Genomic DNA, 25,119 nt, shown 5'->3' with positions numbered 1-25,119 from the left:
ACAAAAACTACCTTTTATTAGTAAAGTTTTATTATTATTAATGAAACTGTTTGATCTCTATTATTTAAACATTTTTTATATTATTACGGATTAAAAAAAGAGAACCAAAAGATGTAGTTTACTATAATATACTTCTTTGTATTAATAAATATTGGCGTAAAATTTAGTAGTTGCGGTTCCATGCGCATTTTGGCGGGAAAAAGGAAAGTTCCAATTTGGACTCCATTTTCTTTATACATATTTTTATTGGTTAATAACAAAACTTTTTTTAATTTAAATGTTTTTAGTATTTTTTCCGGAAATTCCGCACACTAGTAGTGAATTTTTTTTATAATAATAAATTTGTTTGAAAAACTTAATACTACAACTGGACTGCAGAGAGTATAAGCTTGTCTTGTTCCGTCTATTTCACTGCCTCGAACATGAATTTTGTTAAAGATTTTTAAGTATTTTTGTACTTTAGCGTTATTAGTATAAATTCACTTGGTCTGCAATAGTAAACTAATTTGAAATTTTATTCCGGAAATAATTAGTAAATTTTATTTTATATTAAAAATTTTGCTATAATATTTTCAATATTTCTGATATAATCTGTTGGTAGCTAAGAAATAAATCACTGCCATCTTTTATCTTTGTAACTTCCATTCCACTAGTTTTGGTTTATTTTTATAAAATCTTATTAATTTATGCAATAGTTACCGAGTATCATCGCCTTTCTTTTCACCAGTTGACCTGTTTATTACTCTTGTAATTCTACAAATAAAATGTTTTTTTTAGATTCCGTTTTATAATGATAATAATACACAATGCACGTGTGGAACTTGTCAATCTATTAACTCTACTCAAAAACTCATAAAGATAATTTTAGCATCTTTTTAATTACAGTTTTCTAAGATTTTTTTCTATTATAAAAGTGCCTGATTTTTTTCTTAACAATTAGTAACTTTTTCTTTTAATACTCTAGCAAGCAATAACGAACTAAAGCTCGCCTTGCTGCTTTTGAGTGATCTTAAAACTGACATCAAACTTTTGCTTCAGCTGGATTAACTTCAAGCGTTACTAATATAAGCGTGTACTGTAATAAAAATTTAGTAACTTTTTTTTATACTTTTTTACGAGGGTTGGCATTATAATTATATTAACTAGCATTGTCTCATTTTCCTAAAAAATTGATCTCAAAGAGTTTTGATTAACTTATTTAATAAACTTTAAATAAATTCTCTGTTTATATGAAATTGCCCATTATTTTATTCTAAATTATAGAGTAATTAAGGGGTGGTCGAACGTAATAAAAGAATACTTTTTAAAAGGTGGCGCTCGTCTACACTTTTCTTGCTATAACTGAGTTAAACGCTGTTCGTAAAATCCAGTAATAATTATAATTAACTTGAATTGGGTATAAAGATTTTAAATTTTTTTTATTAAAAGTAATAAAAGTTAAATTTTAATTAAAAATAAAAATCTTTTAGTTTTCTATATGAAATTAGTATTTAAAGTGGAACTGCTGAAACACCTTAACTCAAAATTCAGGTTAAAATAAGTTATGTAAAACTAATAACAGATTGTCAGCGTAAAGTTACTTTGGTTTTAATGGTTGATAAAAAAATAATTTACTGCTTACTTAAGTTTAAGTCAGGCCCACATTATTAAAATAATCTTAATTAGCCGAATAGTAGAGCGAACAGCAAGAATAGTACGTGCATTATATAAAAAGGTTCTAAGCGAGCTAATTCATATATATATATTATACGTGTATATTAGCTCAGGTAGAACCAATATTAATAATTTTCAACGTGTAAAAAAGTCACTTTCTCAATAGTAATGGAATAACTCTCAAAGTTTTACTATATAAATCAAGCTAAATCATTTATATTACAAGGTTGTTCAAGCAAAACTACTCAGAAAAACTTTATAGTCAACAATTCTGAAGAAAAAAAAATATAACAAGGTTTCCAAAGTAATCTTTTCTATATATAGTGTCCTTTAGGATTAATTCATACCATATGAGTATATTATAAAACAATAAAGCAACTTTCAAATGAAAGTAAATCAACCACAAAAAAGTTCCGAAGGATCACAAACAATAATATTTTCTTCGGAGACTGTCTTTGATTCATTACTTGACGGGAGAGCCTGAAATCCTTTACGAGTGTGTAATTCTTTATAAAGGGATTTAACCTTCTTTTTGAGACGCACGGCAGTAAATAAGTTTGGCAAGCCGAAAGTCAAAAGGCCGTAATTCCAAGCTTTATCGTATTGGTCTTGGGCTCTCAGTTCCAGAGTTGAAATAAGCTTCGTTAATTCTTGTAACGTTAGAAGATCGGTGTTCCTTTTTAAAAAATTCTCATTCATTCCTATAAAGGTCTAAAACCTTTAGGCTACCACTTCAATCTACGTGTCGTAAATATTGAGCATGAATTAAAAGATGGTAACCAAACATAAAAAAAGTACCCTCGTTTAAAGAAGAAGGAAGAAATCAACAGTAAAATATCTCAAATTTTGGTAAAAGGTTGAATGTTCTATAATTATTCTTATGTTGTGGTATAATAATTGTAAAAGCAGTTTCAAGGGATTTGGACTCCGGCCTAGAAAGCAGCCTTGTATATACCGCTAGAAGGAAGGAGTTACGAGATTGGCGTGGATTATTTTACTGGCGATGGGTAGGCAATTACTGATTAAATGGTTTAACGTAATGACGTGGAAATATATGATTAAGAATGACTATTAGTAACGTGTAATGATTTTTTACTGTTATAGATCGTACTTAAAGTAGCTTATATATGGTAAATTATAAATTGAAATGATTAAAATATAACATAAAAATAAAAATTCCTAGAAGCTAAAAATCATTTATTAAATGAAAAAAAAAAGTTTAAGCAAAGGTACAAGAGGCGTGTCATTCTCAGTACTAGATTGGTTAACCTTACCTTCCTTACCACACTACTATAAGAAAAGCTGTGCGTTCTACAAAAAGGCCTGAAAATTTAATTATTAACGCAGATGCTCGTCTTATATTTTTTCCTCCAACTTATCCCTGTTACAACCAGAATCTGGTAATACTATTCCTATGAAAATAAGAGGTAAAAAATTAAGGAGACAGGGATTATAAATTAACCCACTCTAGTTAAAACAAAACTAAAATAATGATAACTTATAGTAAATAGAAAAAGACAGAAACTGAACTAGGAATCTAAGGATAAACAAAGGGTTAAAGCTAAAAGTTTTAAAGAACTTAAAAACTTGGATCTCCAAAAAGGTACTTTACTACAAAGAAATTAACAATGTTATATACTTACGCACCTTTATTTAACCAAATTAATCCCAACAGCAACCAGTCAGTTTAAAAGTATACGTAGTCGTTTACTGATTTTAGGGGATAAAAGATAAATAATTCATCAGCCCTTTGGTTTTTAATATAATACCATTCCGACAAAATACTTTTTTCTCTAAGTCGTTATTCTTAATTCGCCATACATTTTGTTATCGAGTGACAGGAGTTCCTACTTCTCTCCGTCAACATAAATGTTATGTAAACACAAATAATTGGGTTATGTTTGTTTGTACAAACGCAATATTCCTAAAGTCAAAATACCACCGTCAACCATTATTCCACTTGTGCGTAGTGAGATTACTGCCTGGTGTCCATAGCTAAGACTCATTCTCAGTATGTAAGCTTTATCCACATTACTTATAACCATCTTCTTGAGTTCATTTGAAATTCTGTGTCACCCCAACCGGAATGCATATAAGTTCAAGGTTTAAGCCACTATCAGTATATATTAGCAAGAGAGAGTTATCTCCTGGTGGGTGTTCTGGAGGGCATTAGGATTCTAATGTTTTATACTAATTTCATAGATTTTAAAAATTGGCTTAGAATGGGGGCCAGACAGAAGGTATTTTTTGACTGGGAAAAAACTTTTCTTTTACTCTTTTCATATAAAATTGACATCCTATATCATCAGAGCAGTCAAGGGCTTCACTAATTATAAATTAGTTTTTATGAAACCCTAATTAAAATTAACAAAATAAGAACTCTGGAGTTTTTTTGGATACACCTTACTTTGAGGGCCCGTCGTGCCGTCAGGAGAAACAATATACATAAAATTTTTTTGCTTCCATGAAAAGAACATAATAGAGGGTTTGTAACATGATTTTGTTTTCTCTTAGTCTGGCTAAAACATCTTATATGTTAGCTTTATTTTAATATGATAAATTTATATAAGTAATCTTACAAAATACCGTTTTATAAAGAATTAAAAGTAGCTGGAGTATTTGTCAAACCAAAAGTAATAACCTTATATTTGTATATGTCAAATGTTATTTTTGAAGGCAGTCTCCCACTCGTCTTTTTTTATTAAATGATACAAGTTTAGACGGTAAAAAGTCTTAGCCTTGGAAAGGGTGGATAATAGTAGGTTGTCAACCTAAGGTACCTTCAATTCTATACAGCTTTGACGGTTAAATCTTAATAGTCGATGCAGAGTATTAACTTGTTCTTTTGTAGCTAATGTATAAAATTCTGGCTTGCCCGCTTGTATGTTGAGTTGAAGACCTTTATCTGCGTGCGTGGCGCCTTATTCGAGTGGCTACAATGTCACTACGCCCCAAAGATATATTATTGCTTAACAGACTACACTATAAGGAAAAAGCTGTTGGCGCACCACTACCGATGGTGGAAGAAAGAGTCCAGTAATACATTGGAAGATAAAGGTAACGTGGTGTCTCTTTCTAAAAGTTTATCAGGAAATAAAAAAACCGAGCTCGTGTACCCTCTACCTACTCTGCGAGACGGCAATGTTGTAGAGGAAAATGATGCAGAAAGAGCGACACTTTTGCTGATCAACTCGCTACCTATTGTCCACCAGAAAAATGTCAGAATAGTTATACCCCTCTTGCAAGAAATGAAAAAATGCAAGAGTTTTGGTGTTGAGTTTCGTTTCGTCAGTATTCTCAGAAAACCGGTGGAAATTTGGTCTTAAAGTGTTTTTTCTCGTTAATGCAAGAAACTTATTTCGCGTAAATATGGAGCTCTACGCGGGGATACAACCGGAGGGACCACAGAGAAAAAGTAATTCTCCTTATATTGTGGTAAAACAACTTGTTGACCTTAAGGGCACCAAAAGGAATATTACGTTTGACAATTGGTTTACCAGCTATCCATGGATGTTAGAATTTATTACCATCTTACTCCTGTAGGCGCAATAGAAAAAAGAACCTAAGGGCGCATTCCTTCAAATATAATGTTAATGAAAAATAGAACAGTGTATAGTCCTCTACTATCATTTTAACTCTTAAAATTACGGCTGTTTCATGCACTCTTAAAAAAAATAAAAATATAATTCTGTTTTCTACACCACATTACACCGACGAGTATATTCCGGAAAGTTTAGATAAGCAACTTCTAAAAATAATAGAATACTACGACAAAGGGAAAGTGCATACACTTGATGAACTATCTGCGAATTATAATGCTACATGAAATACTCGACGGTGGGCAATGAGACTCTTTTACTCTCTACTCAACACAGCAAGTAGTAATGCGCAGATAATATACAAAACAATTACCAAAAATTATGTATGAAAAGACATTTCTTTTTGAAACAGTTAGGTACTTCGTTAAGAAAGGGCTACCGCAGGCAGAGTAATCCTTGAATTCGTCGCGATATATGCTAGAATGTAACAAGGATTCCAGAAGAACCTCCGGTTAAAAGACAAAAAAAAGTTCCAGATGTTCCAAATGTCCTCGTGCAAAAGACAGAAAAACCTTTTATATCTGTAAAAGGTGTTATATTACTATGTCTAGATCATCCGAATTTGTACTGTGAAAGTTGTACTGACATCATGTTTTCAATTTTTTATCATAATTCAATGCGGTTTTTATACTAATTTTCAGTAAATCTTGCTGTTTTTTAAAAGTATAATTTAATTTCTTTTAACAATACATAAAAATTGTGTACGATTTTTAACATTAACAAATTGGTGTTTTTTTTACTGAAAAAAACGTCGGTGTAAATTATTTAAAGTTTTAGCTTCAAAGTTAAAGTTCCTATTTTACTAATACAGTTGGTGCCACTAAATTCTAGCAGACTAAAGATGGGTTAAGGATCGCAATATATTTAATTATCATTTTTCTACTTTAATATAACCTTTAAGTTAACAAACCTTTGAGGTCACTCGGCTAGCTAACTCACCAGTCAAAGGGTGCTTTACTTTCTAGATTATCTCCAACTTGTATTATGAGATTGCTATAACAAAAGCTTAAAGCTAATAATGCTATCATCCTGTTGAGAACTCGTAAATTCGGGGTTGTCTTTTACGACTCGATCGAGCACCATTAATAATAACAAAACCAGGTTATATATATAAGCTAGTTAGTAAGACAGCTTAAGAAATTTCATTTCTGTCGGGTGGTTGTACAGTGGTCCGCTTCTTGGGTTAGTGGCGTCGCTGGGCAAGTGAAAATTAATATAATATATAGTTTCTGTACTGATTAGTTTTTGTTTATACCTGGGTCACTTAAGTAGATTGTGTCAGTATACAAACTTTACTGGTCTACCACCACTTAAAAATAAGCGTTCCACCTCAAAAGGGCAGGAAACATTTATTGAAGAAAAAAAAAAAAACTGCACAGAGAGATAATTCCATAACTAAACTATATTTAATATTAAATAGTGATAAGGGGCTAACAAAATTATACGTCTTCCAACGTAGATATCTATGCAGAGATGAGGAACTAGTGAGGGTACTACCTTACCCAATTTTTTTTATCTATCGAAAAGCTGATAAAGCTAAAGAGGTTTGCTTGCTGGCAAGGTTTTGTGGGCCTTAGAGCTATTAAATTATCTTTTATAAAAGATATGGGAGTGCTGCAATCTCGACCACAAACGGCCACCTTCACTAGGGAGGAGCCAGCTGATGGAATTACTTTAGAATTCTCGGATGCATTTCTAAACGACTTATCAAAACGTGTTGTCCTGAAATAATTTCTTACCTTTTCTTTTTTAATTTATTAAAGTTATTATCCTTTATACATTATTCTTTAAAGTTTATCTATTAGGCTGGTATATTTTCCTTCTTGCTTCTTTCTCTTTTGTAAAAATAATTGTTTACAAAGTTTGTTCCTTGTAATAAAAGTTACTTGTTTATATTTTATTAGCCAAACAATATACCAACATTCAAGAAAAACAAAACTATAATATAGACGAATTATTGGAAATCGCTAGAGAGCAAGTATTTACTTTTTTAGAGGGATGTATATATTTTTTTAGTCTACCACCATTTTTACTTCTCTTTAGGGTTATCAAGAAGGTAAAAATCAGGCTGAATTTTCTTTTTCCAAAGAATTAGAGAGGTGTTATGCTGTAATTATCTTAACTATTTTTTTTATTTTCGGTTGTAAAATTGTAATATGTAAAAATATTTATTAAACATAATCTGTTACTTTTCTTAGAATGAAAGAAGAATTTCAAAGCGAACAGGTTTTTTTCCAAAAATTTGCTCTATAGGTTTCGTAGGAAACTTATTGATTCTATCTTATTTATATATTATTTTATTTTTTTTAACTTTTTACGGTAAATAAAGTTTTTTATCTATCTCCATGCTCTTTTATGTTTTTATGTTAATCAGTCATTTCATTAAATTAATATATTGCTTGCTTTTTTATTTCAACATTAGAGCCTTTAAAAACTATTAATTCAGTTGTCATTTACATTCTCTTTAGTAAAACGCTAGTGATTCAATTTTTTTTTTAATTTTTAGTAGTTTTTTTTCGCTAAACACACTTTTGCGTCGTAGTTAAACTTTTAATGCTTTAACCTTGTTATATAAATCTGTAGCTCGCTGATATAGAAGATGTTACTAAGCAGGTTGCATTAAAAGAAAACCAAATATTTCAATACTCAGCTGAAATTTTGGGCCAGTACAAGTAAAGAAGTTTTCTATATAATCTGGTACTAAAGAAAATTAGCTTACCGTTATTATACAGAAATAGTTTGAGCAAAGATTATTGTAATTATCTTAGGGATTCAGTAGAAAGGTGCCTTAGGTTAGTTATATTATAATATTTATAATAATTTCCTACTGTATATAGTTATTGTTATAATATTAATACTGACGGTCTACGCTTTATAGGAGTAATCCGAAGAGGATTTTGAATTGCCACCAAGCTGTCGAAGATTTTTATAAATGTGTACAATTCAATAAACAATAACATGCTCTTTATTAATTAAGTTAACTCTTAACTGGCGCAACTTAATAAAAGAATTGCTCGAAGTAACCTTATTTGATTCTCTTTTCTCGCGTAAATTTAACTGATCCCGAATTTTTTTTAGGTTAACAGTTAGTTCACCGTTACCCTTTTGCGTAGTAATCTCAACTTTAAAGCTGTGTGAATGTCGGAAGCGTAACAACCATAACTTCGAGCTGAAAATTGTTTTTATTACATATTACTTTTTTTTTTATGGGGTAGAAGAGTTGTTTGTATCGACAGTAACGGTTACCTTTAAGTATTACCTTTAAGTATTGTGTTATACAATTGCCTGGATTTTTTTATGTATGTATGTTTATTATATTATTGGAAAGTAAGAGTTGTAAATAAATATTATGTTACCTTTTTAAGGAAAAAAACAATTTATACAAATATGCTACTAGTTCCTGCACCCTCTGCAAATTGCATCAATTTCCCATTCGCTGCGCAAGAAACTATGATTTCCGCAGAAAATTTCTCTCCGCTAAAAACTAGTTTTTGGAGTAATATATTCACCTAAATCACATTGGCTGCGCAAGAAAACTGGTGTTTATATTGATTATGAGTATTCATGCACACTAAAATGTCCAGCTAATATTAAATTTACAAGTAAACTTATTAATACGACTCGCCCTCCTACTTTTGAGCCTTCAAGTGAGCATACGGGTTACTTGCAGTTTACAACGTTGTTAACGTTAATTTCCCTATATAAGGTGTTATACAAAGAGAGCTGAACGCAAAAGAGTACATTCTAGGGCCTGTGAAGAACAAAATCATATATTTTTTTGGAAGAACATTCGCCTACTATATAACTGTTGGAAGTAGAAGTATATAAAAATAAAGGTGAAACTTCATTAATAATCCTCCCTCTAGTGTGGAAGAAAATTCTTTCTGCTACCAAACTCTTATTTAGCTTAGAATTTGGAAATTATCAGTGGCGTGGTGGAGTTGTCCTATAGTTAGAACGCTTAAACCTTTTAATGCATACTGTATCATATGTGATACACTTATTTGAGGCTAGTAAAGCAATCTAGTAGAAGTTTTGTGAACTAAAGCCTAAATCTTAGAGGTGAGGGTGGGGTTAAGGTTAAGGGTTACATACAATACAGACATAGCTCATACAAAATGCTACTTGATTGCTCTACAAGCTCCAAATGGGTGTATTGTATATTATACATTATGCATTCAAGAAATAAGGGCCTTAACTCCAGCGTTTTTAAAAAAAATTTTCATTCTTATTAGGGCTCGATACCTTAACAAATGAATTTTCTGTTCTTATGGCGATCTAACCTCCGTCCCTCCGGTGCCTGAAAATAAAGTTCTAGCCCGGTGCTTCTCAGCAAACATGGTTTACTCCAATCTTAAAGAATTTCGGTCATGCGGTAAAGGGTCCATTAATATCGTAGTATGACAGTCGCCATTAATAATAGATAATCACTGAATAGGACACTTTACAGCAAGGCAAAAAAACCTAACCCTAACCCTCATGAGAATTAAACCTTAACCGAATACTGTGTGTTCATTGGGTACAACGCTAGTTGTAGAATAAAACATCAGTGGTAATATATAATATTGTTCATATTCCGGTATAGCTAGTTATAATCGTCTTCGTTAAATTTTGCTCAAAGGTTTAGTAAAATTATAAGTACTGTTTAACGTCCACGCCCACACCTTATACGTTCACAACTAAAGACCTTTTACGGAAAGGATTTAATAAGCGGTTTTGATGGATTCCACCGTTTGCATTCGTGTCAAGAATAGAAAAACGACTATATTCATAGAACATTCAGAGGTCGCTTATATGTCCTCTCTTTTTTTCCTATTATTTAATATAATATGAAATAGTATTTCTACTTTGAAAAAACTAATAACTTAATTTTTACGTTACATTCCCTTAAATCATTTTAATGCTATTGTTCGGATTACGTGTTTAACGTGAAGAAGGAGGTCGTAGTTTATATAAATAATAATTTTATTATAATTATTTTATAATATTTATAGTTTAAGTTTTTATCAATAGTCAACTTTAATCTGTTCACTTATCTGTCAGACTTACTATAGTAGCTTTTTTTTAACAAAATTTTATACTTCTTTTGTACAAACTTATGTATCTTATGGCATAAGATGGGAACCTTGGAAGAGCTTGTTAAAAAAATTTCTGATATTTTGAGTTTAAATGAAGAAAATATCCGTCTACATAAAGGTACTTTTGCCGTGCCTATATAATATATTGTAAGATAAAAAATACATATTAGACGAAAGTTATATTATTATAAAATGTTAAGTATGAAAGAGAATAAAAGTTTGAATTATTTAGAACTTAGTGTGCAGTTGAAGTTAATAGTTTTACTGCTCTACTAAATTATCTAATCTGTACAAACTTTAATATTTATTTGAAGCTTATAGTAACGGATTAATTGTATTTATTACTACTTATTAATTTCTGTTTAGGATTATATTTAGTGGACATGTGTTACTTCTCATATTATATTTTATATATTAAATAACTCTAGTTTTGAGAAATTATTTAAATTTGTTTTTTTTTAGCTGAAAATTAATTTATTCATCTTTTTTTATTTGTTAAAACTATAATTTATATAAATTTTTAGTGTTGAGTTACCTTTGTGTACATCTACATATTGATATTTCGTTTAAAACTTTGAAGAAAGTTTATACAAGCACATATTTTTTATTTACTATTATAATTCGGAATTTTATAAGTTACCATTTCGTTTTTGTTAAATAAATTTAGTTTAAATTTCACAAAATACCTTCTATTATTATATAAATTATTTATCAACCTTTACTTTTATTTTTTACATTTTCTTTTGCATTTCTAAGCACTGCCTTTATTTATAAGAAGGTTTAAATCAAAAATTATATTATTTTACAGCCTACTCCATTTTTAGTAACTTTATATGCTAAAAACTTTATTTCTACATTTACTCTCGTATTTAAATTATTATAAAAGTTTTAGGTTTTCTTTATTTTTGATTTGATTTATTTAATACCTTTAAGTTGAAGTTGGGCAGGAGAGCTATAAAGACGCCGGACTTCTCACTGAACTTAATAAAACCTTAAAAGATATTGAATTCAAAAATGAGGGTGTGATTGGCTACACCTTAAAAAAGGAAGGTAACATCCACTGATACGCTCTTGTAGAGAATGCTTTTAACTTATGGTGGTTTTAATTTTTATAAAGTTGTTTTACATAAAAACTTTTTTGATAATAATAACTTCACTACTGTCCCTTTTTCTATTCATTACATTTTTTGAGAAATTTTCTTATAGATGGAGAGTTTGAAGATTTTCTTATAGTACCAACCACAGCGCCGAAACTCTGCTAACTTGTTAAGTTTTAAAGTTATAGTATTAAATTAATTCTTATAATTATAAAAGAAAGTAAATTATAATAAATTGTTTTTATGTGCATCATGTGTGCAGCAAATGGGGGCTGGCAAAACCCTCGTTTCGATGGACCTCTTGTGCTCTCGCCTTTTTATATTTAATTCTTTACGTTTGCTTCCTCAGTAGAAGTTTATAGTTTGACGTGGTCGTCCCCTTTAATAATTTATAACTTATAGTATTTAATAGTTTTTCCTACTACATGTCCGTAACATCCTCTTTTTACGCCTAAGATAGAGTACCTCTTACTCTTATCTTTAAGTTGGCTTATTACAGTCAGAAAGGTACATTCTTTTTACTGCATGATAATTATTATATTCTTTGTAGTAAAGGATCGATATGCAGACTTCTTATATCTTTTATGGTTATTGACTACACCATAATTGAACTGCAATTAATTAATAAAATGATAATTAATATTTGTATATGAAAGTACAATTTTTTATAAATATTAAAAAACTGACATATATTATTTTTGCATTGGCTATTCGTTATTATCTAGTAGTAGTAGAAAGGGAGGAGTGTAAATAGAGTGTTTAGTTTATTGGCTTAGATAACTTTAACAGGTTTTTTTTATTACTTATACCACGAAAGATAATAGGTTATTATCGTAGATAGTTATTTGTTGGAGTGAAGCTGACCAGCCCGATGCAATTTTTTGCATAATTCAACTTTACAACCTTAGTGCAAGCCATGAGGCGTTGGTAGCAGTTGTGGGAAATTATATATAGGATATGAGATTCAAGCGAAAGGAACAAGTATGTGAGAATAGGCCTAACTTGCTTTTATATAGAAGCAACCTGTTATTAAAATTTATTCCGGCTTTGTATCCTGGTATAAAACGTTATATGACACATTTGGGTGAGATAGACTATTTAAGCAACCCCTTTGAGCTTGAAGTCAATAATAGCTCTAAGATAATTAGCAGTGAGCCCTGAAGGAGATCTTTATCCAATAGTCTATCTGTTCACCAGGCCGCGAGATTATTAAGGCTTTTTTTTTTTAGGAATAAGTTTAAGTTTATTGGATTATAAATTAATATTCAATAAGTTTTAATAAGCATGAAATGCATACTTATCGCCAATGGGCTTCCTTTAGAACCTGTATATTTTGCAGTGTTCATCCCCTACTGCGCAAGGGAACTCTGGTTGGCCATGAGAGGGTCAAGAGTAAAAATAAAAAATAGCAGGGGGGGGACAGCTACGGTAGTATGAATCAAATGTTAAAGTTTTTTTCCTAGTCCTAAATTTCCTGTCTTTTGAAAGGACTCATAAATGTAGGGGTTTTACAAAGTATACAGTGTACCATTCAAGCTTAGTCTTTAGTGCCATAAACTTTTAAAGATTTCCTCAACATTTAAAAGTACAAGATATGTAACAAATTTATCCTCTAAAGCTTTAATAACGAGCTTAGTATGCCCCTTCGAAAGCCGAACTAAAGTTCTGTAACCCATTTAAAGTAAGTGCTTTGGCGATTATTGGGAGACGGTATTATAGGGTATAACCTTGGACTGAGAATGTAAGGGTGGTCGTTTTTAGAATCATAATAAGTTTTAAAAGGTTGAAAACTTTATAAATTATACATATCCATCAATTCAACAAATATAGGTGTACGCGGTGTTCAAGATCCGATTGGTTATAAGCATCTAAACCGCTTTGCTATATTGGTGAGGATCGGCATTTCTTCAGCGTAGTAACTGCCAGCGAATCATTGAGAGCCCCGACTTTTGCCAAGGAATAATGAGTAAAACAGAGGAAGATGGCGGAATATACGTCGTGACCTTCGTAGTAATATGTACTAAGACTAAGTGAAGGGACGGTTATTTTTGTTCTATGTTGTATAGCACAATCCAGAAAATGGTAAGAAAGGTGGTTAGAGTCTTCCAATACAGCGTCCAGTGGTTCTTCTTAAAATTGTAATAGCAATTGCTGCCTGGCGCGATTTATAGCAAGTTACTTATATAAAGAACCCAAGGAGTTTGCTTTGAATTTTACACCACTGTTAAATTTAATAATTAAGAAAACAAGTTTTTTCAACAAGCTTCAGATTTTGAAGCTGAATGGATTTATAATGCTCACTTGTAGTGTTATTAAAGCCACAGATAAATCTTTATCATAGCAAAAAATTAAAATTATTTGGAATATGTGCTTGGTTTCAATATAACTTTGAAAAGAGGGTACATAAAATTAAAATTGCTTATGCTTACAAGTTATAACAGTTTTTTGTAACCATAAACCTTGTATACCGTGCATATCTAGTCCCCTTAATAATAAATTAAATGGAACCCTATTAAATAATAGTCAGAATGAGTAACTATCCTTTACTAAAGTCAACATCACCTTTTTATGTATTTCCGTAAAAAACTCTGCAGATGCGTATAGTGGCCTTCGAAAGCGGACAGTGCCTTCTTTTGTAGTATATTACCCAAACTAGAAAAGGAATAATAACTGCATACACTGCATATAGTCAATTAACTTTATTATAATAAAGAAAAGCAAAATGAAGACAATTTATGCTGGGAGCCCGTGAAAGTAAGTCCTATTTTATATATATACAAAAGTCGCGCTACATGCGACAATATTTTACAGGTTTTTCGCACAATTTTTAATAATAAGCAGTTTTCTCTGTTCAATTTCCATTTTTTCTTCCTCCTGGATTTTTTGTTTCTCCAACTTACGGCGTTTCTGCTTTTGCACGTAATCATGATACCCTTTTCCTAAAGCGATCCTTAAGCCGATTTATAATATACACAATTAGTTGATAGAAATTAAGATGAAAGTTAATAGTATTGTGATAGGGCGATCACATGGGACAAGCTGATACATCCCTTTACTAATAAACTTATTTGTAATCTTTATTACAGCCTGTACATACTACACCAATATATAGGCCACGTACACGCTATCATTTTTGCTCGAAGTTTCCTTGAAAAAGAGATCTTTTAAAGCTTCTGTTGAAGATGGGCGTCTTTCCGGATCCAACACAAGGAGTCGATCTAGAAGTTTGACGGCCGCCGGTTCGCAGTGCTGGTTGAAGGTTTCTATGAGTTGTCGTTTGTAGTGTTTGATCGGAAGCATCTGCTCGTAGAGGGGAAGCGAAGCCACGCCTCTCCAGTTCTCCTCACTTGGAGTCCCACAGACTCTAAAATATAAAAAAACCATAAAAATCTCTTACAATAAATACAGAGACGAGTAGTTGAACTATTTTCACCTGCTTATCAACTCAAGCTGGTGAAGTTCGTTTCTTCCTTTGAAAAGCGGTTTGGCAGTTAGCATTTCTCCAAGCACACACCTATAAACGTTGATAAGGTAGAAACCACAAGCTACTATTGAGTTTACTTATATTGCCTATTGCACTTTCCCTTTCCTACAACGAGCAGCGACCAAAATGTTTTGCAACGCAGGTAAAAAAAGTTTATACGGTTGCCCTTAACTAACACCGCGAATTCCCTAACTCTTCTGCAAAAGCGACGAAGTATGCGGGATGCTTAGTTGTTTATTGAATTTTAATATTATAAAAATTGCCAAAAGTCCGGCGGAGCTATTAAGCCAGCGCAGACCCTAAAGGGCACGTGATTTTGGTATAAAGCAAGAGTATCACAAAGAGTCTCTTTGTGGGAACTATTATAGCCAATTATTTGTCACTCCATTCGCCCCCCGCATGGCTCCAGGAGATGCACAACTGATTGGATTTAGAACCCCGCCAGCCGGTAAAGACACGTTAACTCTTATCGCTATGCAACAACCAGACGGCGGTAACTCTTTTTTATGATGACAGTGAACGATAAAACGTACTGCTTCACAAGTAACAAGCTATATAACTAAAACCATAATTACTCATGAAAAATATAAAGACGAAAACTGAGTTGCAAACTTTTTAAGCGGTACGAAACCTTATAATAATCAACGGCTACTTATAAAGGTTAAAGAAAAAAACCCGGCACTCCATATATCTATCCCAGGGCCATACTGGTTTGACTGCAACAAGAGCTCTGGAGGCCGGTACCACAAGGTAATTACTAGAGAACATATGAATAGTTGAATTCTTCAATAAAAAGGACTCCTTGCCTTGGTGAGTGTGGTCAGAATTCTGGTTCCAGTATCGGGCCAGTCCAAAATCAGCTATTTTTAATACTCCTTTGGAACTCAATAGTATATTCGATCCTTATTTTGAAGGCGGACAGTTAATAATACTAGATAAACACGTTGTATGAAAAAATTATAAACCTTTAATGTCTCTGTGTAATATGTTTTTGGAATGGCAGTATTCCAAGCCTTGAAGTAGTTGCCTCATAAAAGACCGAATTTGAGGTACATTAAATTTTATTTCTTCACTGTGCTAAAAAATTAATATAACAATATTACAAACAAACAAATATAGCAGGTATTTAACAGTATAAGTACCAACAACCCGCTTAAGTCGTTTTCGATGTATTCAAATACCAAAAAAAAATCGACGCCTTCGCGTTTATTTAAGCTGCCATCATGTTCTAAGGGTAGTGCTTATTTCAAAAGGCAAAAAAAAATAATTACGTTATAAAATTACTGCTGCCGGTAGCAATACTCTTTAAGCAGACGATATTCAGATGGGATAACCCCCGAAGAATTTTTATTTCTCGAAGGGCTGTTATAGGAAACTAGTAAATATTTTATATTATAATTTACTATAACTAAAGAATTAAATATTACTTTAATACATGTTTATTACCCCTTGTTGGCTACGGTCCTGCCGTATTCTTTTCAGGGCAACAATAACACCAGCGACTTTGTCTTCCGCTTTGTACACCTGCCTTTTACATAATTAGTTGTCAGTGCTACTACAATATACAATGACGTACCCATAACTTCCCTCTCCTACTTTAGAAAGTATGTTAAATTGATCGATAGTTCTACATCTCCAAAGATTGACGGGCTTCTGTAAAATGCTGTATGAAGAGTCATTTTCCTGAAGAGTCACTTCGTTTTTAGCTATAAAAGTTTTTTGTTGATTAATTTCTTCAGAATCCTTGTTATTTTCATTATAAAACCGCTTTACAACCATTATACCATCATCACATACAGTAGAAGGCTGCAAACAAGCAGAACGATTATCTACAGCAACAGTACGCCCACTCTCAGGACTTTTCTTCTTGCTGTTAATATTTAGTGTGTCTTTTCTTTTATTAACGCTGTTAGCTTTTGAATACCCACTAATTCGCGAAGAAGCCTGTCTCGTGGGACGAGTGGCATCTAACTTGCTGCGTTCAGTCTTATAGCAACAGTCTGTTTCTCTGGACTTTTCTTTTTCATTTCTCCTTGATTTCAATGACGAAAAGCTTTTTTGCTTCCTATTATCATAGTTCCTTGAGTGAGAAGGGCCTAAATCCGAACTAACATAGGTTCTTGGTCTAACGTCTTTTAAATTCTTTTCGTAATATCTTCCCTTTTCTGACTGACGTTCGGAAAATGAGATTTTAGTATTATTGTTATATAAATTATCCTTATTTTTTTTGCTAGTATAATCAAGAGTAACGCGTTGATTAGATACCTTATTAAATTTACAGTTATAAAAGTCTCTATCTAAATCTTCAACAGTACGCCTATCCCTCCTATTGGTGCCGCTAAAAGCGTCATGAATAGCCTTTTGTCCATAACGATTTTTATACGATATTTTTTCCTTGTACACAGGTTTAAAACTTGAAGGACAATCATACAGAGAACGGGAATTAGAAGCTTCTCTCGACGTAGTGCTAAAAAAAAATAAGGTTAAATCTTTTATAAAAACAAACTTAAATTACCTTTTTTTATTAATAATTCTCGGTGACCTTGTAAAGTAATTACTGGAATCTACCTTCCTCTTTTTTATAGAATAACTCCGATATACAATTCTCTCTTGCTCTCGTCGGCTTATTGTACTAGTGCGATGGTAGTATTCACTAGGTTCTCGAGCGGTATAGTAATCTATATTGCAAACTTTCCGATTTATAGAGTCCCTAGATTCAAAACGATCCTTTAGGTTAAACGGAGAATAGGTATGGGAAAGATGGCCTTCTTCGTAAACTTCGTTATTATATAATTGTACGGGGGAGAGATACTTTAATGCTTGAGAGCTGATCTTTTTAGGCATTTATTTTTTCGATAGTAATATGCTTTAAATCAGATAAACACAAACTAACATTAACGAAACAGAGTGGTTAGAGGAAAATTCAAGTCGGTATTTTTTTTTAAGTTTCAAGGTCAACTGGCACGCCCGCTTTAATTTTAAGCAATTTTTTTCCTGTGGTCTGTTGTTATATTCAGTGTTTGCGAGGGTTAAATGAAAATAGGAAGAAACAACATACAGTTTGGGGGTGTTAGAAGCAAACGATGTAAAACTATTATAGACAAGAGGTTAATTATTCTTTTGGACAAACCTCTGACATTCATTTATGTTTCGGGCTAAAAATTTTCGGTGCAGCCTTTTTGTTAATATAGCTTTGTTCCACCGAAATGTACAATCCAAAACTTTACCATATATGTGAGAAATATCTTTGCTGTTTATAATGTTTGCACAAAAAGCACTATAGTACTCAGGTTTGTAAAGAAGTCTCAAAAAATTGTGTCCATGACAAAGTTCGGCACTTAAAGACATTAGTAACCATTTGATATTTCAAACCTCCATACAAAATACATCTAGTATATTCCATACCAAACGCTTATTTTTAAGCAGAATGGCTTATTAAAAAGCTGTCAAATGGTTTGTTAATACTCCTATACTTTATTCTTAAAAGAAAAAGTAGGAGCAAGAGCTTGTTGGTAAATTCAATTGAAAACCTATGATCTTTTTCATTCTGTTATAGCCATCACATGAACTAATTGACAATACAGGTTTAAGTTCATTATATTCTCCACGCTTTCAAGTTACAAGCCTTCTAAAGCGTCCACAAAAATTCAGTTTCGGAAATTGATCTTCCTGTAATTTCTTTTATTTGAAAAAAAAAACGACAAATACTCTAAAAATCTTTAAATATGCTGAAAATAAGTTGTCTAATAGTCTTAGATTTTAAAAAATTTACTATTTTCAATTTCCAATGGGTTTAAAACGGAATGTAAACAAGGTTAGAAGCTGAGTGTTGCCGATACTAAAAAGTTGGTATAAACATATAGCAATCATTATTTTATAATAAATCCACGAATTCTATAAGTTGTAGGTATTCGCTATTCAAGAGTTCAGTTACAAAGTAAAAAAAATGCTTGTGAAGTGGTGACTCTTATAGCAACTACATTTGAGATTTCCCTCTCCGAACAACCTTCTGCTTTAATAAGCCTCTAGACATATTTTTCAAGTACCAAATATTAAAAATGAACCACAAACTTAATCTTAAAGCGTATAAAGTTCATGGGATTAAAAAAAACGATGAATAGAGACCCGCTCCACCGACATTAAGAAAGGCCCCACTCCAATGGATATGGGGAAAGAAGGAGCACCCCTGTTAGTGTAAAAACAGTAGTGTAATAAATAATTTTCTGCCTTGGCGTGTTGATAGATCTAACAATTACCATGTGTTAGAACTCAATACCTTGGTAAATGGTTTCCTGATCCCTTAAGGTGGGTTGTCCACTTTTTGGCGTGGTAGGAAAATCTAACAGCGTGATTGGGTTTTCCTCTTTGCCCGGCTCGGCTCTTCCATATTCGTTTCTTGCTGTGGATTGTCAGTCAAAAACGATCATTTTTTCTAAATAAATTACATGAATATTATAAGATTTAGGTCTAGCCTTAAAATTAGTCTTTTTTTGTTGTTCTTTTTGCTTTATATTACTTTTTTTTTGTAAAAAGCCCAGATATAACGCAAATAGAGCTGTTCTACGCGAGCTCGAGTTATAAGGGCATTTAACCCTCTGTTAGTATCGGACCAGTGGACAAGGCGTTAATGTATTGCGAAATACATTTATAAAATGTAATCACACAAGAATGAATTTTTAAGGTGAGAAAACTAGTATATTCTTGCTATTGTTGGCACCTCGTTAGCATATATGAGCCTCAGTTATTATTTAATTATTAAAAAAAAGGTCACTAAAAGTGTTTAATTTCTTTTATTAAAACCTATATTAATATATAAGACGTAGCACAATCAACAGAACTTTGGTTTTAAAAAAAAACGTCAAAGGGAGAATAGGTAATATAAAACTGTTGTAGATAATCAAAATAAGTTAAAGAACTTAAGAAAAAATCAATATTTAGCAGGGACCTTGCTTACTCAGCTTATTTACAGTATTAAACGTTATAAGACAAAGTGAAAGTATAAAGAGATAACGGTACAACATCCTTTTTGATACTGTTAAAGTTAAAAAGTTTTTTTTATAAAAGCTTTACATAGTAAATAATAGGGTTAACCGTGGAATTTACAGTTTACTGTATTTATGTCCAGTGGACTTGATGAATAAACAGATTTAATTCGTAGTCTTAGTTGATTTTATATAAACAGGTAGAGAAAGTTATTAAAGGTTTGCTTATTTACTGTCTTCTAACAAAATACATGTTTTTTTTAAAAAGTATAACTTTGGATTTCTTTATATTCAAAGTAGGCTATACTTTTAATTGTGCAAAGATTAAAAAGTATAAATATCATAAAGTTAAAGACGGTGTAAATATAAAGAAAAAAAAATCTTAAAATTCTTAGTGTACTTAAATGAAAAATAGTGATTTATTTCAATTAAATAAATTATTTATTTTCAAATGGTTGTATTATTCAATTAGAAAAAGGCGCGATGCCATAAATAAATATTAACACTGAATTTTAATTACTGTTACCTAACAGAAACCTATTAATTTTAAAATAATCTAAATTACGGTTTTTTTTTTTAAAAACTACTTTTATAAAAGTAGGTTGCGCGTCATTAACTTCCATATAATATTTTAATAGAATAGTAAAAGTAAATTAAAAAAACAGAAAATTAAGGTTCAAGCCAGATATGTCGGACGAAGAACTAATAAACCAGCGCAAGTGGCAAGTGCTGAACTTTGCTAATGGCTTTTACGAGTGCGGGAGATTCTCTTGTGTACGTTTGTTTGCTACAGAATAAGATGAGGGGTTCGTTAACTAATATTAGGTGGTGAGCTCCAACTAAATACCTCGGGTCATACTTAGTAAAAAACGTTATATATTGAATGAATAGTCAAATAAACTTTGTAACAATTTTTCTTTTTTTACGATCAGTAATGCCTTCAAAAGTAAAAATAATTTTCAGTCAAATAGTGTTAAAAAAAGTCTATGTTAAATGACTTCCATTTAAAATTGCTTAAAAGTATAATCAGCATACTTCTTTGGTAAAAGTGAAGGCTTATTTAGCCCTTTGCGACAAAATGTTCACTGGTAAAATTAAATGAACCTATAAACAAATTAGTAAACACAGTTTACAAGGTGGCTTAGTGTTCATTCTCGTGAATAGCTCTTGCGTTCCAACTACAAGATCACATATTTACTATACTGCTGTCCATAATTAATAAAACACTTTTCAGCTAAACGGTATTTTATTATATCCTCTAAAATTACATTTTATAATAAAGTGGCACACTTTTAAGAGCATCAAAATTAAATAAAAATTATAGTAAAGTCGACACTCTGCAGCGACATTGCAATATGAAGGACTAGTTCCATCGGCGCCTGTAAAATACACTTTGGAATGCAGTAATTTAAAACCGTAGTGGTAAGTGTATCGGTGTTGTGGCCCTGAGGTTATCTGCTGTACTCATGTATTCTCCGGTCGAAAGTGGGAAGAAACACAGCATTTGGTAGTAACCTGTTTGACTTAACATAGCTTGCAAGCTTAGTCACCTTGTCTAACTTTTTACTTTCTCTCTAAAACTCTTATAGTCACTTTTTGGATTTCCCTCCCTCTAGAATTACATCCTATATAAACATTAGTTAACTATTTTTTTAAATTATAGTTTAATTTTTTACACCTCTTGAAATTAATAAGTTAACCTAAACTTTATGATAATGTTAGCATGGTCTCCGATTTTTTTTATCCTAACATGGGTGGTGTAGAGAGCCATATCTTTCATCTTTCGCAATGCTTGTTAAAGTTAGGTCATAAGGTTATATTTTATTATAAATATCAGTTGGTTTTTTTAAACCGTTTTTATCGATACCAGGTGTGCGTAGTAACACACGCTTATGGCGATAGATGTGGTGTACGCTACTTATCCAACGGTTTAAAGGTTGTGTGTTAGCTGTTACATATTCTTTTTAACTTAAGTAATTGCTTTTGCGTTTTACAGGTATATTATTTACCCATTCCTGTGTTATACCAACAAGCTTCTCTGCCGACAATATTTACATCATTGCCTCTTCTTCGCTATATATTTATCAGAGAAAAAATAACTATAGTCCACGGTCATTCTGTACTCTTAGTTGTGAATTTTTACCTTCAAGTATTATATATAATTGTTAAATGAAAGACATGCTCCACCTTATGCAATGAGGCTATATTTCACGGTTTAACTATGGGTTTGAAGGCCATTTTTACCGTTCTACCTTTTTTATTTTTATTATTTAATAGTAATAAGTTTTAATTTTTTCTTCTTTTTAGTGAAACATTTGTACATATTACAAAGTTTAGTTATACTTTTCTTATTTTTTTTAGTGCAACACTTTTAGTGGATCCTTTAACACTTAACATGAAATTTATTTACTTTTAACATTTAGGATCACTCTTTATTTGGTTTTGCTGATGTGCCTAGCATCTTGACCAATAAGATGATTCGCTTTACTTTGTGTGATATAAGCCATGTGGTGTGTGTGTCTCACACGTGGTACTATTTTATACTTTTCTCTACCATTCATATATAATATTAATTTTCTAACTTATTATTTTTTTGGTTTTCTCTCAATATTTTTGACATTTCTAAAGTAAAGAAAACACAGTTCTACGCAGTGTTATCCCACCGCAGTTGGTTTCCGTCATCCCAAATTCAGTAGACTGTAACTTGTTTACTCCTTCTGAAGTTTGGCCCAAACTTGATCCCAGTTTATAATTCTCATTTCCTTTATTAATATATATTAAATTTCTTAAAAAGTAAAAGATAATCTAAAGAACTTTTTAATTTTTTAAAATTAACAGAAAAAATAATAAAATATAAAGTTTTTTAATATAACATCAAATTTGTAGTGTAGTATGCTCTCCTGTTGCTGTTGATAGTATTATAGTTGAAAAGTTGCATTTACATTGCTTATAGCGTGAGTCAGTGTTACTTGCTATTTATATATTTTTTTTCGCGGTGTTACCCAACATTTGGGCTACTCAATTTTTTTTTAGTGTGCGCGAGAAGAGCGCGTTTATAAGTAGTTATTAGATTTGCTCTTCACAATTGAAGCGATTTATATTTTATTTAATAAACATGTCCATATGGAACAGTTGTGATTATAATCTGCGGCCGCTTGGTATATCGCAAGGGGATTGACTTGTTGGCCCAAGTCATCCCTGAGGTTTGCAAGCAACATGCCAAAGTTAAGTTTGTGATTGGTGGCGACGGCCCAAAAAGAACTCTTCTGGTTCTTTCTTATTATAATTGAGTTATTTTTATTAGACTATATTGTATAGGAGGAAGTCCGAGAAAAATATCAACTTCACGACAGAGTTGATCTTGTGGGGGCGTTGAATCATGAGGACGTTCGAAATGTTAGCTCAAGCTTTTAACTTCAAGTTGATTTGTAGCGATGGATTTTTAAATTTTGAAACAGCTACTTTATAGTTTTATTAGTACATTAAACTGTTTTTATATTTTTTACTATCATAAAAAAATTCTTTTAAAAATCAAAGATTGGCTTACTTATATAACAGCTTTAATCTTATTATTTTTTAACTTTTATTTTTAAGTTACTAATAAAAGGACATATTTTTTTGAACACCTCCCTAACGGAAGCCTTTTGCATGTCCATACTGGAGGCTGCTTCGTGTGGGTATTGGCCTCGCTTTATGCTTTATACTTGCGCATATTTTTACCGGAAATATTAGACTTTTCGTGGTTAGTACTGATGTCGGTGGTATTTCCGAAGTGCTACCAGAAGAGCTTACGAAAACCGCGAAGGATGGCACGGGTATGCCTAGCTCTACTCCAGTAAAGTGTCTGCTTTAAAGCTGTACGGGAAAAAGTTTATAGACAACCGCTTGTTAAGCTTTCTTCTCCTGATCCAGCGGCTGTTTCCGAAGCCATCAACTTTGCACTGCAGCAGCTCCCTAAGCACAATCCTCACGCTGCGCATGAGCTGATAAAGAAATGCTACTCTTGGAAAAATGTTGCTTTGAGAACTGAACATGTGCGCGTGCACGTTTCTTCTGTCTTGCAATTCACTATTTTGCACGACTAAAAGGTATACGATACGGTTTCCACCGAAAAGATCATTTCTTTTTCTGCGCGCTTGAGGAAATACAACGAGTATTTTTCCTTTTGGCGCATGCTTTTTGACTTTTTATTCATTGCTTGTGCAGTTGTGGCGTCTTTGCTGGCAAAATCTTCTGCATCATCGTTATTGTTAACTCTTTATTTTTGAAGATTTTGGAGTGGATAGCCCCAGCGAGAGTATTATTATTGCTATAGCACTTACTTTTTAATATAAGTTACTCGTTTTTATTAGGACATCGATGTTTGTCCAAAAATAAACTCTGCCGGATTAAGGGACTTCCGAAAAAATAAGTCAATATCTAAAGCTACTTTGCTTTAGATATTGAAAAAAAAAAAGTTATTATCAAAACTTAACAAGTTTTAAACTCTTTTTTTTAAACCTTGCTGAGCTCGCCATGGTTATAGTGATATACTTTTTATATCAAAGTTAACTAAAGGAGTGTGGGTCAAGTTTTTTTTTTAAAGTTATAAATAAAGGAGCTCTCAAGTCCCTTAAAAGCGGATAAAAACGAACTTAAGTTAATCGTACTATGTTACGTAACAAAGTACGAACTCTACTAATTTTTATTGCTCCGTATATTACCTAGAGACTGAGCCATTGTATCCTATCGAGATTACAAAATTAACTTACATATTTATTGGAAGTTTATAGGCAAACTTTTATGGTTAACAACTTTACCACTATTCATTATTCTCTTTTAATAAGAAATAATATGTTCGCAAGTACTGGATTTTATTGTGTATGTTTGCTATTATGCTATTTCAAGTATATAATAAAATTAAAAATTCCAGTATAATAAAATTCTAGAAGTATAAGATATTGTTGTCCATTCCGTTTTACAATATAAAGTTTTACTTTTATAAATAAAAATTGTGTCGTACACACTGTATTTTGAAAAAGTTTATAAAACCAAAAAAAAATAAATTTATTATGCTAATTTCTAGTTACAAGTTCAAAGCTTAACCAGTTACAAACAATAAATATAACGCTAACGGGTATCAGCAAGGGAAACAAACAACAATAATACCAGTCGTCTTGTACAGCTCTTAGAATAATGTTATCGCTCTTCGAAGAAACTTTGCTAACTAAGGTGCAGTAAATACCT

The 25,119-nt window shown here is 31.7% G+C and overlaps 4 protein-coding genes across 5 annotated transcripts; 3 read left to right on the top strand and 1 right to left on the bottom strand.

The window, feature by feature from the left end:
• The first annotated feature begins 6,834 nt into the window (after positions 1-6,834).
• Positions 6,835-8,209, top strand: LOC135145813 (uncharacterized). Its single transcript, XM_064077951.1, has 7 exons — positions 6,835-6,966; positions 7,157-7,230; positions 7,296-7,351; positions 7,451-7,478; positions 7,836-7,924; positions 7,985-8,044; positions 8,131-8,209. The coding sequence occupies exons 1-7, from the start codon at positions 6,858-6,860 to the stop codon at positions 8,207-8,209; spliced, it is 495 nt and encodes a 164-aa protein (XP_063934021.1). The 5' UTR covers positions 6,835-6,857.
• Positions 8,210-9,867: 1,658 nt separating this feature from the next.
• Positions 9,868-11,856, top strand: LOC135145812 (uncharacterized). The gene is made up of 5 exons (XM_064077950.1): positions 9,868-10,037; positions 10,370-10,448; positions 11,264-11,380; positions 11,537-11,614; positions 11,690-11,856. Exons 1-4 carry the CDS (start codon positions 9,972-9,974, stop codon positions 11,590-11,592), a joined length of 318 nt encoding a protein of 105 aa, XP_063934020.1. The 5' UTR covers positions 9,868-9,971; the 3' UTR covers positions 11,593-11,614; positions 11,690-11,856.
• Positions 11,857-14,183: 2,327 nt separating this feature from the next.
• On the bottom strand, positions 14,184-18,060 carry LOC135145787 (uncharacterized). Of its 2 annotated transcripts, XM_064077925.1 has the most exons (11): positions 17,427-18,060; positions 16,488-17,378; positions 16,358-16,439; positions 16,196-16,286; positions 16,054-16,139; positions 15,877-15,988; positions 15,718-15,813; positions 15,587-15,668; positions 14,861-14,941; positions 14,549-14,791; positions 14,184-14,377 (listed from the first exon to the last, which is right to left on the bottom strand). In XM_064077925.1, the coding sequence occupies exons 1-11, from the start codon at positions 17,753-17,755 to the stop codon at positions 14,233-14,235; spliced, it is 2,238 nt and encodes a 745-aa protein (XP_063933995.1). In that variant the 5' UTR covers positions 17,756-18,060; the 3' UTR covers positions 14,184-14,232. The 2 variants fall into 2 exon arrangements, 1 of the variants encoding a protein (XP_063933995.1); XR_010283568.1 differs by lacking the exon at positions 14,184-14,377 and having other exon boundaries at positions 14,782-14,791; positions 14,989-15,668.
• A 3,265-nt stretch (positions 18,061-21,325) lies between these two features.
• LOC135145788 (phosphatidylinositol N-acetylglucosaminyltransferase subunit A-like) lies at positions 21,326-24,332 on the top strand. Its single transcript, XM_064077926.1, has 15 exons — positions 21,326-21,400; positions 21,616-21,706; positions 21,764-21,829; positions 21,890-22,012; positions 22,070-22,138; positions 22,317-22,423; positions 22,522-22,637; positions 23,026-23,162; positions 23,212-23,289; positions 23,488-23,570; positions 23,626-23,708; positions 23,764-23,927; positions 23,982-24,046; positions 24,100-24,190; positions 24,246-24,332. Exons 1-15 carry the CDS (start codon positions 21,360-21,362, stop codon positions 24,330-24,332), a joined length of 1,401 nt encoding a protein of 466 aa, XP_063933996.1. The 5' UTR covers positions 21,326-21,359.
• Positions 24,333-25,119: the final 787 nt, after the last annotated feature.

The sequence above is a fragment of the Zophobas morio genome, unplaced genomic scaffold (genome assembly GCF_036711695.1).
Source record: "Zophobas morio isolate AGI-343-1 ecotype UQ-CSIRO unplaced genomic scaffold, CSIRO_AGI_Zmor_V1 ptg000183l, whole genome shotgun sequence".
NCBI lineage: Eukaryota > Metazoa > Arthropoda > Insecta > Coleoptera > Tenebrionidae > Zophobas > Zophobas morio.
Note: the sequence above shows the minus strand (reverse complement) of the source record. Positions and strands in the feature narration are given on the sequence as shown.